General features: G+C 27.9%; 1 protein-coding gene across 1 annotated transcript; it reads right to left on the bottom strand.

The window, feature by feature from the left end:
- Positions 1–13,980: 13,980 nt before the first annotated feature.
- LOC137837661 (uncharacterized) lies at positions 13,981–16,071 on the bottom strand. The gene is made up of 3 exons (XM_068646755.1): positions 15,703–16,071; positions 14,572–14,645; positions 13,981–14,229 (listed from the first exon to the last, which is right to left on the bottom strand). The coding sequence occupies exons 1-3, from the start codon at positions 15,944–15,946 to the stop codon at positions 14,164–14,166; spliced, it is 384 nt and encodes a 127-aa protein (XP_068502856.1). The 5' UTR covers positions 15,947–16,071; the 3' UTR covers positions 13,981–14,163.
- Between the last annotated feature and the right edge of the window lie 715 nt (positions 16,072–16,786).

The following is a 16,786-nucleotide window of genomic DNA, read 5'->3' as shown; positions in this document are numbered from 1 at the left end:
ACAATGACAGTGTAGTAACCTTGATGCAAGTTTAAACCTTCTATGCTTTGATATGTAATTTAAAGTTTTTTAATATCACTATTAAAAAATTATTAAATAAAAATTAATTTTAAAAATAAAATAATTAGTTATTATATTATAAAATTATATACTACTTTAAAAATTAAAATAATTATTAATTATAGTTATAGTTTAGGCATATAATTGTATTTAGATATTGTATTCCAATTATAATGTTTGGTGTTTAGTATATACATTAGAATTAGAATCCCAAAATGTAGTTCCATGGTTGCTAGAAAACTAGTATGACCTATATTTAATTCTTTGCATATCTCCTAAGAAGTTCAGATATAAAAATTGGAACTTAAAATCAATATTTCATTTATTAGACTATTTTATAAATAAAATTTCATCAACAAAGAAATAATGTCTTACAATATGAAGACTCATTACCTCTATGATTGATAATGCCATGTTTTTAGTTGTTGGAGATATAAATGAGAAAGAGAATGTGAATCGACTAGGTAAATTTAATAAAATGTTTAGTTGTTCAAAAGCAAGTACAAGCATAACTAATTGGTAAACCAAACCAAATAAAGATACATTTGACAATTCAAAAGGGCAAATAGGTCGTTTAACACAATAAATTTAACAAAATAAGTATTGATATATATTTTATTTTTAGTATAATAAAAAAATAATTTTATTTAAATTTTGTTAATGGTTGAAGTAACTAAATACATCTTTGATATTTAATAATTGTCATATATCACTACAAGAAAATCATTAAATAAAAACTAATTTTAAAAATCACAATAATTATTTACTATTTAATTAAATTTGAGACTATTTTGTAAACTAAAAAAATTATTAGCATCTAAAATAATTTTTATTACAAATTTATAAAATAGTTTCTAAATTAGTATCTAACCATTACCTACTAAGGTTTTAGCTATTTACTACTTTATATTATAAATTAATATGTATTAGTCTTTTAGAGACTAATTGAGAATATAAAATATTAATAGCTAAAATCTTAGTACCTAATTTAAATGTCAATTTAAAAACTATTTTATAAATTTTTAATAATAATAGAAACCAATTTTTTAGTCTCTAAAAAAATATCTAAATATAGTGACTAATTATTTTTTTGATTTCTAAATTTGATTGTTATTTATTGATTTTCTTGTAGTGTATGCTTATCAAAGAAAAAAAATTAAAATTAATATATAAGAATTAACTTTGAAGAAATCATTAAGGATTTTAAATTTATAAAATAAAATAAAAATAAGTAAAGGATAAAAAATTTCCTTTAATGTTAATTAATAGAGACATGTGACAAATACTAAAGATTAAATATATGTTTAATTATCATAACTATTAAGAGTTCAAACAAAATTAACAAAAATAAAAATTTTATTGTAAGATTATATATTTTTTTCTTATTAAATTAAAAATAAAATACGTCAATATTTATTGTACTGATTATTTATTCAAAAGTAAATAATGAACTTTAAAAGAAAAAAATATAAGAAGACGAGACTTAATAAACAAGATAATTGATGCAACATAAAAAAAAATTATAACTAAAAATTTAACAACAAAATAAGTAAATATAAATTATTTTGCAACATTTTAATATTTTGTATTGTAAAATCCTAACTCATCCACCACTACTTTAGATTACATTAATAATGATGATGACTAGAATATATTGAATTCATAATACCTTTTCTTCTTATATGTTTATTTTAATGTTATTCATTGCTATGGTTTTATGTGAATACTTATTTATTGGTATGAATATACACTTAATAATGTGTTTATGTTTTGTAACTTATTACTCTCTTAACTACACTTTATGTATTTTTTTTTGTTGGTTAAATAAAGATAACATGCTAAGATGTAACAAATATATTTCTTTTAATATGTAAAATAACCTTAGAAGTGAAGCATGCACCTTAATTTCAATGAGTTCATAAAAATATCTTAGCAAATTAAAAGCATAAATACTTCTCAACACTCTTACTTTAAGGGTTTCTTGAATATCAACCAACAAAATATGATTCAAAATTTGAAGTTAAGTAAACATAAGTCTGGTTAAGAATTATTTCTATCAAAATTTGAATATAAATACTTTTATTCTATAAACAATAAATTTCATATTTATTATTAATTCATTGAAATTTGTTACTATTATTCACTTAAATTCATAAAAATATTTTTTAGATTTTTAATCCAAACATGCATATTCTGTATGTTTGGGGAATGAAAATCCGTTTTATCGCACATCGCACATTTCGTTGGTTAAATTACGTTTTGGGCTTGAACAGCAACAGGGCCTTTCTCATTGAAGATGACGTCATAAACTTAAAACTACAAAATATAAGAAAATTAGAATATATACTATTTTTAATTTAGTCTTTAAATATTTAGATAATACAGACCAACACAAATTAAGATGATATGTATACAAACTAAAAGAGATTAAAATGACATCTGCAAAGACTAAAATAAATCATTTTAAAAATATATGAACCAAACGGTTAAATTTGTAACATTTACGGATTAAATAAGAAATTAAATTTAAAAATAAAATAAAAATAGAAGATAAAATTAATTTATATTTAATTTAAAAATAAAAAATACTTTTGTAAATAAATTAATTTTAGTTTCTGATTTTTTTTTATTTTATTCTTTTGTATTTATGAAAAAGTTTTTGGAAATGGACCTTTAAATAATTTAGTTTTTTTTTTATTTTTTAACATTTCAACGATTTTTAAATACTCCTTTTAATAAGAACAAGTACTCATCTAGAAGCAAAAACTATGAGCTTAAAATTTCAAATTTGTACTTTTGAAACTCCAAGTTTTTGGCATTAATTTTTATTTTCAATTTTTTTATTTTTGAAACTTGATATTCCAAAAGTATATAAGTGTATTTTAGAAATAAAAAATATTAAAATTTATAGGGTGTTACATTAATCAAAAGGCTATCAAGCATTAAGAAGGTGAATGATGATGTTAAATGATGAATGTAAGGATCGAGAAAAAAATAGTCTTAAGTAAAAATGGTACAATTAAAATGACACTTGAATATTTTACTATTAAAAGAGAAAAAACTATATAAATAGAAATTTAGTTATTAAGGTTTCATTTTAAAAGAATCACCATCTTTCTAGAAGTTTCCTCTTCCTTTCCTCTCCCTTCTCTCTACGATTCTGACATCCTCGGTCATCAGTTTGACGATCGGAATCCACCATTAGACTCCTGACAGCGAGATTTACAAGACTGTCTGATCAGAATCTTTGATAGAGTAAGTTCATTTTTTTTCCTTTTTTCTCCTTTCTCTCTAAGATTCTGACCTCCTCGCTCATCAGTTTGATGATTGGAGTCTGCCATTGGACTCCTGGCAGTGAACTCTACGAGATTGCCCGATCAGAATCTTAGATAGAGTAAGTTCATTCTTGACTCATTTTCCTTTGAGTTATTTTTGATCTGGTTAGGGTTGCCTTTTAGTTTAAGTTTGCATGTGAGGTTTTTATCTTCAGAATTAGTCTATGTTAGATCAGGGTCCTAGTTTTGTGATCAGAACTTTGTGGTGCAGGTTAGGTTATCCTTAAGCTTTTGGTGGGTTGGAGCTCTTAATGAGCATATGCTCAAGGCCAAGGGTTTTTTGACCATGATGGGGTTATTTTTTTTGGTTTTTACCAAAATGGGGTCCGTTTAAAAAAAAATTACAAATTTAGGCAAGTCGTGCCAATTCGACACGACTTCATATGCAGAAGTCGTCCCAATTAGGCACGACTTCTGCCATGTCATACTAAAGTCGTGCCAACTTGGCACGACTTATGCCCTGTCATACTGAAGTCGTGCCAACTTGGCACGACTTTTGCCCTGTCATACTGAAGTCGTGCCAACTTGGCACGACTTCTGCCACGTCACACTACAAGAAAAAAAGGTTTTAATAGAGGTTATTTAGTGGAGGTTAATATAACTTTAGGAATTGATTTAATGAATGGAGGTTTTTTCTAAAACCTCAACAAAATAACGGAGGTTTTTTAACCTTAGCTAAATTCCAAAGGTTTATTCTAAAACCTCAGTAAAATAACAGAGGTTTTTTTAACCTTTATTAATTTCCAAAGGTTTATTTTAAAACCTCCGCAAAATAACGAAGGTTGTTTTAACCTTCGTTAATTTCCAAAGGTTTATTTTAAAACCTCCACAAAATAACGAAGGTTTTTTTAACCTTTGTTAATTTACAAAGGTTTATTTTAAAACCTCCATAAAACAACAAAGATTTTTTTAACCTTCGTTAATTTCCAAAGGTTTATTTTAAAACCTTCGTTAAATTCTAAATATTTATTCTAAAATCTCATCAAAATAATAGAGTTTTTTAATTTTTTTTAAGTGTCAAAAGTTTATTGTAAAACATCAATAAAATATTTTATATTTTATATTTTCTCAATTCTTAATAAATAGATATAATTAAATTTTTTAGTGAGTTTAGCCTAAACTGGTATATATATTTAAATATGCTTTGAACTTAGGTCTTAGAGGTTGATTCATTAATTGAAGTTAGAAGGCACTTCATTAATTGAAATTATTATTCAATTCTTAAAGATTGTTTTTATGAATTTCAATAAGTAAAAATAAGTTGTTTGTGAAGTGACATTAACTTATCACATATATACATCATCATAATTTATTTTTTGGTTACATTTGCAGTATCAAATTTTGAAGAATCAGACACTGGAAACTATTCATTATAATAATATTAATAATAATATTTATAATAATATTAATAATATGAATAATATTAATAAATATTAATAATATGAATAATATTAATAAATATTAATAATATGAATAAATATTAATAATATGAATAATATTAATAAATATTAATAATATGAATAATATTAATAATATGAATATAATATTAATTATAATAATAATATTAATAATAATGTTAATTATAATAATAATATTAATAATAATGTTAATATAATATTAATATGTATAAATTATGTTAATAATTATAAGTAAAATAAAAATGATAATATGATTAAAGAACTTCTCTAGTCCAATGGTTAACCCTTCCCAGATTACTGGAAGGACTTAGGTTCAAATCCTGGCTGATGATGCTCTTTCTTTGCAATATTAATTGTGGGTGCTTGGGTTTTTATTTTACGGAGGTTATGAAAAACCCTGGGGAACAGGGTAAACCACTTAATGGAAGTTTTAACCTTTGGTAATGTAAAAATAAACCCTCGTTAAAACCATTTTTTCTTGTAGTGTCATAATTTTTTTTATTTTATTTTTAATTTTATTGTTTATATATTGGGTAGTAAGTTATGTAATGTTAAAAATTAATTTGATACATAATTTTCTAAGAGTGTTAGTTTTAAGGAACAAAAAATTGGATAATTGTGTATGGATCATGTTTGAATTGAATGAATAAATACATAGATAAAGAAAATGAGGAAGTTAATAATCAAACTTGAATTGAATTTTATTATTAAGCTTGTGTGTGCGGACAATTGCTTCTGTTGTGACCTTCCGTTCTAAAATATGAACATTTTTTTGGCTTATTTGGAATTGAATCATCCATTTCGTTACGAATGCGTTGAGTGCTAGGTCTTCCTGATTGATGTCGACGCATGATGGGGTCAGGTAAGAAATTTGGTCTCGTGTAAGTAGACCAATAATCCTGATTTCGAACTAGATTAAATTGAACCTCATAAGCCTTTAAAATATTGTGCAGACTGTATACTGAGGTCACAAATGTCGTTACCTGTAAATGACAAAATGAGCAAACAACAATTACATGTGAACAAGGGAGATGTAAAGCTTGAAATTCCCCACAATCACACCACCATTCATTTAATTTAACTGTGTATGTTATTGGGTAGCGTCGATGTTCGATAGTCAGCATATCTTCTACGTCAAAGACTGAATTTTCTCAGTCATATCTTTGCACATGGCACATAGCAGATTGTGCTTCATTCTTTCGTAGCAGAGCGACTATATCTTCTGGAAATTGATGCTCGGCTCGCAACATGCATTGTATTTTGGTCGCTTGTTCAACAAACCAAGCATTTGTTCTTTCAAATATGGTCTTAACCAAAGCACAAATCGGTAAGGATCGAGCCCCTTTCAAAACGGAGTTGATGCTTTTAGCAATATTTGTTGTCATATGCCTGAAGACCTCGACGACAAATACGAAGACCACATTGTGTCACGTCTTCCCATAAATAATTTACTTCTAGTTCAACTTTATAGTTTTATTTTATATCTTGTAATGAATCTTACTAGTTTGTTTAGTTCTAATTAATCTCTTCTCATCATTACGTGTTTTGTAAAATCATTACTTCTCAAGCTATTTATTTTCAAATTCAATAACAATTTTCTTCATTTTTTAATTAATCAAATAATCAAGTTATTGTATTACATTACCATCAAACATGATCCATACATGATTATCCAATTTTTTGTTCCTTAAAACTAACACTCTTAGAAAATTATGTATCAAATTAATTTTTAACATTACATAACTTACTACCCAATATATAAACAATAAAATTAAAAAAAATATGACGTGGCAGAAGTCGTGCCAAGTTGGCACGACTTCTGTATGACAGGGCAGAAGTCGTGCCAAGTTGACACGACTTCAGTATGACAGGGCAGAAGTCGTGCCAAGTTGACACGACTTTAGTATGACATGGCAGAAGTCGTGCCTAATTGGGACGACTTCTGCATATGAAGTCGTACCGAATTGGCACGACTTGCCTAAATTTGTAATTTTTTTAAAACGGACCCCATTTTGGTAAAAAATAAAAATAAAAATAACTCCATCATGGTCAAAAAAACCCAAGGCCAAGTAAGGGAAGCTAGTTTTATTTTTATAGAACCCTAGGTTAGAAGATCTGGATGTGGGGGTGACGTGGTCACCAATTCAAATTTCTGCTTGTAGGATTGTCTCTTTTGAATAGTAAAGTAATATATTAATTGAAATGGTTAATTCTGAATATTTTATATTGATTTTAAGGTGAATAAGTTGTTGAAAGTGTTTATGTTTGAAAATTTAAAATGTTTGTATGATAATATAAATGAGTTGAACTATTTTTGAATATTTTGTTGAATTACTTAAATGAGATGTTTGATGAGAAGAGGTTGTTTGATTTTAGATGATGATTGATTTAGAAAACATATATTTGGAACTTAGTTATGTGTTTAAGTGAATTTTAAAATATAATTGAATTGTTTAGAAAAGTTTAAAATATTTATATGATTAGTGAATGAATTGTTGTGTGATTTAAAAATTCTAAACTTTGGTATGATTTGATTGTGTGATTTGGATATTGTGAGAGTCAGAATATGAATTTTAATTAAGACATAGTATTTTCAAGAAAGAAAATATTGTGTTAAGATTGTTTAGGATGTGCATTGACTAGGGATTTATCTAGAAGGAGATATCCTCACTCTCCTGAGATAATGGAATCATATAGATGAAGTTATTCAAGTGGTGAGAGTCGAAGGAGGTTCATATGAATGGGTAAGTTGTTTGAAAGATAACTAACTTTACCTGTTATATGAATTAACCCTGTCATACTAGGAGAGAGATGATATTGAGATTATTTATGCGCATAGTTGTGTGGATTTCACAGTGAGATATTATGACAGGTGCAAATCTCTGAGTCTAAGTCAACGCACGAGTCTTCCAGAAGTATAGTCAAGTGTCTGTGTTGTGAGTCAGTAGATGGCTGACATGAGAAAGATGAATATTGAAATTGTTGATAGACACTTGATGGTTATGGGAAATTTTTGAGAAATTGTTTGAGAATTTATGAATTTTGAGTATCAATTTGAAATTTAAATTATATAGAAAATTTTGTTATAGCTAGCTTACCCTATTATTTGTTTGTGTTTGTTTATTTATTTGTGATGATCGTGTTGTACACGGGAACAGATGAGATTGCAGGTAATAGAGCTCCTAAGTGAGTAGCTGGAGGATGGGATATTTTTAATTTAAATGCTCTGTTTGTTTTTTTAAAACTTTTGATGTATATATTAAAATCCCTATGAAGAGGGATATTTTTTTTTAGATACAATTATGAGATAGTTATATATATATATATATTCATATGTTAAGTAGATAATGTTTGTTTTACTTTTATTTTATATGGATAAAAATTTGGGATATTACAATTAACATCAGAAAAGATTAACCTACGTTCTTTTCTTAAGATTACATCTTATATTATTTCCATAAAACCTAATAATAGGGATTCAAATAAAAACAATGTAATAAATGTAAGAAGATTTTCATTTTTTAATGGTTAAACTATATAAATAAATTATTACATAAAAAGAATTAGTCATTATATAGTACTTTGAAGAATAAAATTAGTGGTATATAAAGTAGTTTCACTAAAAAAATCACTTTTAGCGACCACTAAATCCGGTCGCTAAAAGCACAATAATCGATCGCTAAATATATTCGTGTTCGAAACGATCACCAAATAAAGATGGAAGCTAAAACCCTAGTAGCAAATCATTTAGCAACCGAATTATAAATTGGTCGCAATTTTCAGCTTCAGTCCATTGGGACCAAGGTTTTTCAATAAAAATATCATCTTTTTTAAACTTAGGAATAAAAGGACCATTTTCAACTGCATTCCAAATTCTTCTATCTAATGATTCAACAAAGATTTTCATTCGTACCTTCCAAAAATGGTAATTCAAACCACAAAACAGAGGTGACCTGTTTATTGAGGCACCCTCCCTAAAAGGTAACTTTTCAGCCATAAAAAAATATTAGGATCACAACTTGAATACTTTCAAGAACCTAGCTCTTGATGCCAATTGTTAGAATTTATGGCCTTAAGAGGGGGGGAGGGGGGTGAATAGTTTATAAATGATTTTTGCAAACTTTGAAGGTATAATGAAATCCAGTGATAAATCACAGAGAAAGAAATCAAGGAAGCCAAAGAACAAAACTGATTAAGTTGATTTCCAGAAAATCAACTGGTTGTTTTTGCGATTTAACCGGTTGTTTTTATCTGCAGTGAATAAAAACAACTTAAAACAGATATTAAAGAGTTCAGAGAAAAAGATAAGCACAAACAGATTTATACTGGTTCACTCTTATCCCAAGAGCTACATCCAGTTTCCAGAAACTACTGGGTATCCACTATGCAATCAATCACAGATTACAAACACACAACTACCAAAGAAGTGATCTTGATCCCCTCAAGAACACACACTTCCTTTGGCACACCACAGATTAAAACACCCTATGACTCTTTGAACACTAATACTTACAGAATTACAAATGAAGAAAGAAATAGGATTGATCACACTTGGTACAAATCAAATCAAAGTACACAACAAGTCCTACTTCACTCTTAGAGAAATATCCAAAGTCTTAAGCAATCTTAGAGAAAACTTGATTTCACAAACTGATATTGTAAAGTTAATGCTAGGAGCGTAAAACAGAACATTTATACTCCAATTAGTAGTTAAAAAATTTTATTATAAAATCCAAATCAGTTTCAAATCATTTAAAGCAGATTTAACTAACTTAACATAATTATGTTAAGACAATTAAAAAAACAGTCGGGTTTTTTTTGTTGAAATAATCGTTTGAATTGGTTTGACAGTAAAGTCAACCAAATTCAAATATGCTAAAACCAGTTTCAAAAACCTCAAGTATGAAACAACCGATTGAAACGATAAAACAACTGGTTGTTTTTCTGCTTCTTCATAAAACACTCTTTTCAAAAAGATTTGAATTAAACCAGCTTTGGATTCAAACTAAGAGTGAATTAACAAATTTAAACTACCCCAGAACACACTCAACTAAGCTACAATCAACCTTTAAGCAATCCATGGAGATTTGGAGTCATCAAAGCTCTTCTTCAACAAAAATGAATACATATGTATGACTATAAGTGAATAAATGACATACATTTGACAAATTTTCGTGTCATAAGCTACATTTCCAAGTATGCATTGGAGTGTGGATGCCAAAACAATATAATAACTTTTAGAGGACAAAGATCAACGCTCCTGACCCTCCTAGATGGCTCAACTACAATATTTCTAATGGGTCCCATCACTATCACTTTCATTATCTCTACCATGTCTGCTCATACTCATTAAGACACTAGACGGTCTAGACACTACTAGATGATATAATACCCTTTTAGACGATTTCATGATAAGAGAGTATATGTGTTTTGATGATAACAAACACTATAGGATGTGTTAAAGATACAATAAAGCTAATTGATTTGCATGTATCAAAACTTAATTGTTGGATAACCTACAATTTTAACATGCTAGACAATCTCACAATGATTAAAGTGTTAGACAATCTAACTATGCAAAATGTGCTAGAGGTCTAGTTGTTTTAAACATGTAAGATGATCTCTTTATGTTAGACTTGCTAAATGGTCTTACTGAATTGCAACTTACTAGACGATCTCTAAACGTGAAACAAGATAGACGATCTAGTCTCCATCTTCGTGTTAGACGATCTAGTCTTTGTTTTCGTGATAGACGATCTAATGCATAAGGGAGTTTCTAGTCTCAATCTTTATGTTCTTAAATTGACTTCTAATGATCCTTGAATGTCTAACGCATTAGGGTTCTTTATTTTTCATGGCACTAGGATATTATTAAAAACGATAATTGAAAAATTAGAGCACCCAAAATGCATGTGTGCTATTGATGGTGGTTAGGATCTTTGTGCATAACTCAAGTAATTACTTATAACTAAGTGAAAGAAAGGTTGAGATAATTATCTTTCTTCTGAAATACATGACGCTTAAACGACAACTTGGTCACTAAAACGTGAGTCATGATAGTGGTGAAGGAGTTTTTGGAACATTTGATATTGTGAAACTACGTGTTCATACTTCATAGTCGCTCAAGTGTTGGTGAAACAATGGATTATATGTTTTTTAAACTTGTTCTTGGTGATACAAGTGCATCACTCAAGCATTTTGAAGATGCTTAAGCGAATAAGCGTTCTACCATGAAGTGGACATTTAAGTGAGGGAGAGTGAGACAAATTCCATTCTAGAGTCATATTACTTAAATAGAGTGATATTGCTCAAATGAGGAAGTCTTCCTCAGTTGTAGAAAACAAGAATACTCAAGCGAGAGAAGTTTGATAAGACGGTACCTAATTGATGGTGATGATGTTTTATATGTTTTTATCATGATTCATGTGTAAGATGTGTGCATGGTATATGTATGGATAAAAATATTTAGATGCACTCATTGATATAATAGATATGGTGACATATAATATTGTTATGTTGATTTAACATATATTGCATTTCATGAGTGTGACATTTTATGAATGTGTTACTCATCGCATGTGTGATGAGGATACCAAAAATGATATTTATTCCCAAAAATCGTAATATTAATCAAATTCATTAAAAAAAATAAGATATCTTATATTTCACTAATAATATATAATCATATATATATAAGACTTCAATTGATAAAAAAATTAAAAAATTATTGTATCACTACTTTTTATAATAAATATTGATTTTCTGCCAATAATATTTTTTATGGATATTAGTTCATGATAACATGTTTTTAATACAAATATTTCAGAATTTATTAAATATAACAAATTACACATTTTTATTGAGATATAAAAAAAATTTAGTTAAAACTGATTCACTTATAATTTAATTTTTTATTGATATAACTAGATATTATATAGTATATGTATAAGTAGCATATTAGTAGATAATAGGAAACTTTACAAGAATAACATTCCTTTAATGAATAATACTTTTTTTTTATGTGAAAAAACCAACAGTTATTTTCAGAAAAACAATAACCACAGCACATAATCTTTCTCGCACGCTCACCAATTTCCCATATGCCTTTTGTTTTCTCTCCATTCATTCCATTGGTGCACAATGTTTCCTCTTTCTTATGCCAATTGGTTCATCTCAAGTTATTCATCATTATATAAATTTTTAATTTAATTTATATGAATTTTATTATGTTACATTATGTTTAATTTTTTTTATAATTTTTATTTTAATACAATTATTTGAATTTCTTTTTATAATTTTTACTCCAATATAACATGTTTACAATTAAAAGAGGGACAAGCGAAACAACCGACATAAATTTAAATCACCAGAAAATATTTAATGTTAAAGAGTAAATAACTTGAAAACTATTTAATAAATTGTTAAAAAATGTCAATGCTAGCAAATAATTCGAATCGTGAAGGCAATTGATAAAAATGTAAAATAATTTAACTAAAAAGGAAATAATACATATTTATCACCCGTAATTAATGTTACATAGGTATAGCTTAGTGTTTCAATAGAGGAAAATGACTTTATTTATTCATTTTTTACTAAATATATATATATATATATATATATATATATATATATATATCATGGGTTAAGTTTGGTATCTTTTAATTTATTGTAAACTGTGATTATAACAGTTTTTTTTAGAGGAAGCAATATGCTGTTTTTCTTGGTAAGAGTAGGTTGTACATCACATTGTTTTGTACAAATAGTTTCAACTTCTCTTAAGATATTCCTTGGTACTTCTAGTTTGGATTGGAAGTTAAGATATTTAATATATATCTTATTATACAAGGTTGGAATATTCTCAAATATTTTATATTTATTTAATTTATTATTTGTTAATAAATTAAACTATTATCATATTCCATTTCATACATCAAACAAAAGTTAAAGAAAACAATAATTTTGTAATCTTTAAAATTAAACATATATTCACTCATTAATTCTTTTGAGATCTCACATGAACTAAAGATTAGGACATCATAATATACAAATGGATGCAAACCTCATTTTATAGGTCAGTTTTACAAAATTGAGTTAGATTTAGAGTCTACATTTTAATATGGTACTAGAATGATTTATAGTTTATCATAACAAAAGTTTGTTAAATTTATCATACCGTTATCAAATCACTCATAATATATAGTTCCATGACACACAAGTTGATAGCCTGGACATAAATGAAATGACATAAATGAAATGTGTTGAAAATCTCACATCAACTAAAAAAATTATGACATTTCATGGTATATAAGTAGGTACAAACCTCATGAGAGCCCTCACAGTCCAGGCACAACGACGCAATTATCAGGGGCGCACTCTACCACTGAGCTAATAGCCCGTCGTGCGGGCCTCCCGCCGGGGCCCGCTATGCCAAAAGCAAGAGAAACCCCATCTTATAAGTAAGTTTTATGAGATTGAGTCAGAAGTAAAATACACTTTTTAATAATTTTTAAAAATATAATTTGGATTAATTGAGTCACATAACTCAATCATATTAAAGAATTCAAAAAATATCTCTATTATTTATATTAATATTTTAGAAACCATTTGAGCTACTACTTGCAGGTTTAGATAACTACAATACAAAGTATAAAGCAATAGAAGAACACAAATATATTAAATTCATCCAATGGTGTACACACCAGAAGCAATTATGGAAAGTTGGTAATGAGAGTGTTCTAAAAGAAGAGAAAAAGTATAACAGAGAATGGATCACGGAATTTTGATTTCAAAACATTTACCTACCAAACACTACTACTTCCAGCATACTCATACAGATAAGGTACCAAACTCCTCTCATGTCCCTATCATTCAACCTAATCACAATCCACATATTCACGTGCCCTAATTAAAGAACATCACTAACACCATATTTTTTACATTATCATCACATATTAAATATTTCTTATACATAATATAAAAGTCTTGTCAGAATCTACACTATTCTCCCTACAGCACTATCAAATAGTGTTTTGATATGATATTCCTTAGAACTTTCATAAAATATCTCTTACCCATAATTAAGAATGCACCTCCCAAAACCTTGCTTCTTTTTTCATCATTGGAAAAAGATAATTAATAACTCTCATGCAAAGAAATGAAAAAAAATATTCCACCAAAGCATAATGGCTGCTTCTTCTCATATATGTAGAAGATTTTAGTTACAAATAAAGAAAACTTACATGACACGAATTAGAGAAAAAGAGAAAGATCATGGAAAAAAAAGATAATAATAAAATAAATTGTAAATAAAAATGGGGTTGGTGGAAAAGGTACACCAAACATTAATTTTCTTAATTTTGAGCTCTTGTATCGTCACCACCACCACCCATACATGCTGCTACACCATGTGGGACCACCTGTGTAGGGATACGTGGAGATCAACATTAGTCTTTTTCATCATCTATATATATCTCTTCCACAAAATATCCTTATCTTAATAATTCCAACAAAAAAACCTTTAACAAAATCATGTGAATCTATTAATATGTTTATATTGAAAACGTGTTCTATATTATAACTGGAAAATCAATATTTTTTTTAAAATAAAATAATTTTAAAATTATAGTTATAAATTGGTATCTATTGATTTGCAATAGAGTTAACGTTTTCCTAATAAGTTTTTTATATTTAAATATTTCATGATCCAACGGCTGCAAACACCTTTCATATTTACAAAGACACATGCAAATTTATTAAACCTGGTCCTGTGATGAGTTGTAGGGCTGAGATGATCTCCTCCTCGATCTTCTCATTGTTGGACCCATTGAATCTCCTGCAAGAAGCAAAACCAAATTTAAATTATTAAAAAAGAAATATGAAAAGAAAAAAAGGTGGTCAAAAAGTGAGCCATCTTAATTAAAACACGACACAATATCAGTGGATTATGGGATCTTTTTCATCAAATAAAAGTACATCGAAGAACATGGCTTGTAAAGTTTACAAGATTTTTTCTGGACAAAATCTTTTAGTTTTTTTATCGGGAAAGACAAAATCTTTTAATGAATTGACATATTTCAAAAATAGAATAAAACAATGTTTACTTTGCTTTAATTAAAATTTTGAGAAATAATATCTTTTCAATCAAAAGATCTGTCCACTATCTACAATTAAGCCAAAATAAGCCTGCATTAAATGTTGAGATTAAGTATTTGAGTAAATATAATTTTTATTCAAGAACATTATATATATGACTAAAATTATATGTTTGATGCATTACTCTTAGTATTATAATTGTTAATTGTATGTTAGTATTATCAAATAAAAGATTAATTGTTAATACATAAGTTGTACAGTGAAACTGGACAACCCTTTCTTTATATAGATCGAAAACTTGTTAAATCCTCTGAAATTGTATTTATATAATAAAAAATAAAATTAAAAGACAAGAAAATAGAATATAATGAATAATGAAAGAAGAGAGAAAAAGTTGTTGAATAAAAATATCTTAGTAGCAGTCATAATTCTTATAATATTTTTTCTATTTTTTTTAGTGTGAATATTTTTTTATACATTTGGTAGTGGGGCCAGATCCCAAAGGAAAATATCACATACTGCCTACAAATATCTAAGAGGCATATTCGATATTTTCGACAACACTTACAAGCTGTTTGGTTTGGGATTTTACGCAGTCAACCACCGGTCCACCGCCACCACCGTTTTCATCAAAATAAAAATTTAATAACACGCAGCCAAACGCTGTCTTATGATTACGAACACCCTCCTCGGCTCAATCAAACTCAACCCATCGAACCCAAAGCAACGGTGATAACAAACCGGCGGTCGCTAAAATGCGCGGGGTTGTTTAACATGTGAGGGGTGCGATCACGTACCTGCAGGTGCATGGAGCTGTCTAGTGCGGCGGCGAGGGTGCGGTTTCAAATCCAACGTGGAATCAGAGATGTCCGGTAGGTAGCGATCGAGGCGCAGGGAGTGGCGCGTGGGGTTTGCCGCACCTTGGTTTTCGAGCATTGCACGCACGAAGGAGGCTTCCATGGTGTTGAGGAAGTGCACGTGCTTCTCGTCCGTCCAGAACGGCGGCGTTTCGGTGTCCGGCACGTGCGCAGCGGAGTCCATTGCGGCGGCGGTGGTAGTTTGTTGGGAGATTCCTAGTGAGAGGGGTTGGAGTTTTGTTGAGAGCTTGTGAAGAAGTTGGGTGGGAGTGGGAAAACACAAATAGCAGAGATCAATTCTATTTTAATATAACAAAAAATGAACTTAATTAATAGCCTACCATTCACATGGAGAGATAAATACATTGAATCAAATGTAGGAATTATGCATTATATAATACATTATTATAAGAAAATTGTTATTCTCAATATTTTTTTTTTTCAAATATTCTCTTGTTATGTATAATTAACAGTAAAAAAAATAATGTTAAAAGAATATGGTTGCACTTCCTTAGAATTTTACTGTAAATTGACATATTATTGAGTTAAGATTTTAATTCTAATGATAAAAAACAGAAAAAAGGACATGTAACCAACACCTAAGTTGTCCTTGTTTCACCAAAAAAGAATAATGATATTTGCTAGGTTTTAATATTTCATCAATTTTTTTTAGTGATGATGCATAATATACAAGATAATGTTGTTAACTTATTAAGTAAAATTTTAAAATATAGCATTCAAAGATACAAAATAACATATTATTTTTCTGCAAAAGTTAATTATTCTCAAATTTTTAATTTCAAGTTAATTTAAAATATTTTTTATGAATATTTATATTATTATGGTTGAATATTGTTGATGACAAATTAATTTTAACCTTAAACCTGCTTAATCCATCTTTAATAATGTAACCAGAGCATACTTTTGATGAATTTAATATTTTACTTTTGTAAGTAGAGAAAAAAAAAAGTCTTAATTTATGTGAGATACAAAATATTAATATAGATTATTCATCATGAAATAT

Source organism: Phaseolus vulgaris, chromosome 4 (genome assembly GCF_000499845.2).
Source record: "Phaseolus vulgaris cultivar G19833 chromosome 4, P. vulgaris v2.0, whole genome shotgun sequence".
NCBI lineage: Eukaryota > Viridiplantae > Streptophyta > Magnoliopsida > Fabales > Fabaceae > Phaseolus > Phaseolus vulgaris.
Note: the sequence above shows the minus strand (reverse complement) of the source record. Positions and strands in the feature narration are given on the sequence as shown.

Bases quoted from the DNA above. Each gene is read 5' to 3' on its own strand.
- LOC137837661 (XM_068646755.1), bottom strand. From the start codon at position 15,946: ATGGACTCCGCTGCGCACGTGCCGGACACCGAAACGCCGCCGTTCTGG. The intron at 14,646-15,702 runs GTACGTGATCGC...TGCTTCTTGCAG, and splicing joins ACAGCTCCATGCACCTGCAG to GAGATTCAATGGGTCCAACA. The intron at 14,230-14,571 runs GTTTAATAAATT...ATCCCTACACAG, and splicing joins ACAACTCATCACAGGACCAG to GTGGTCCCACATGGTGTAGC.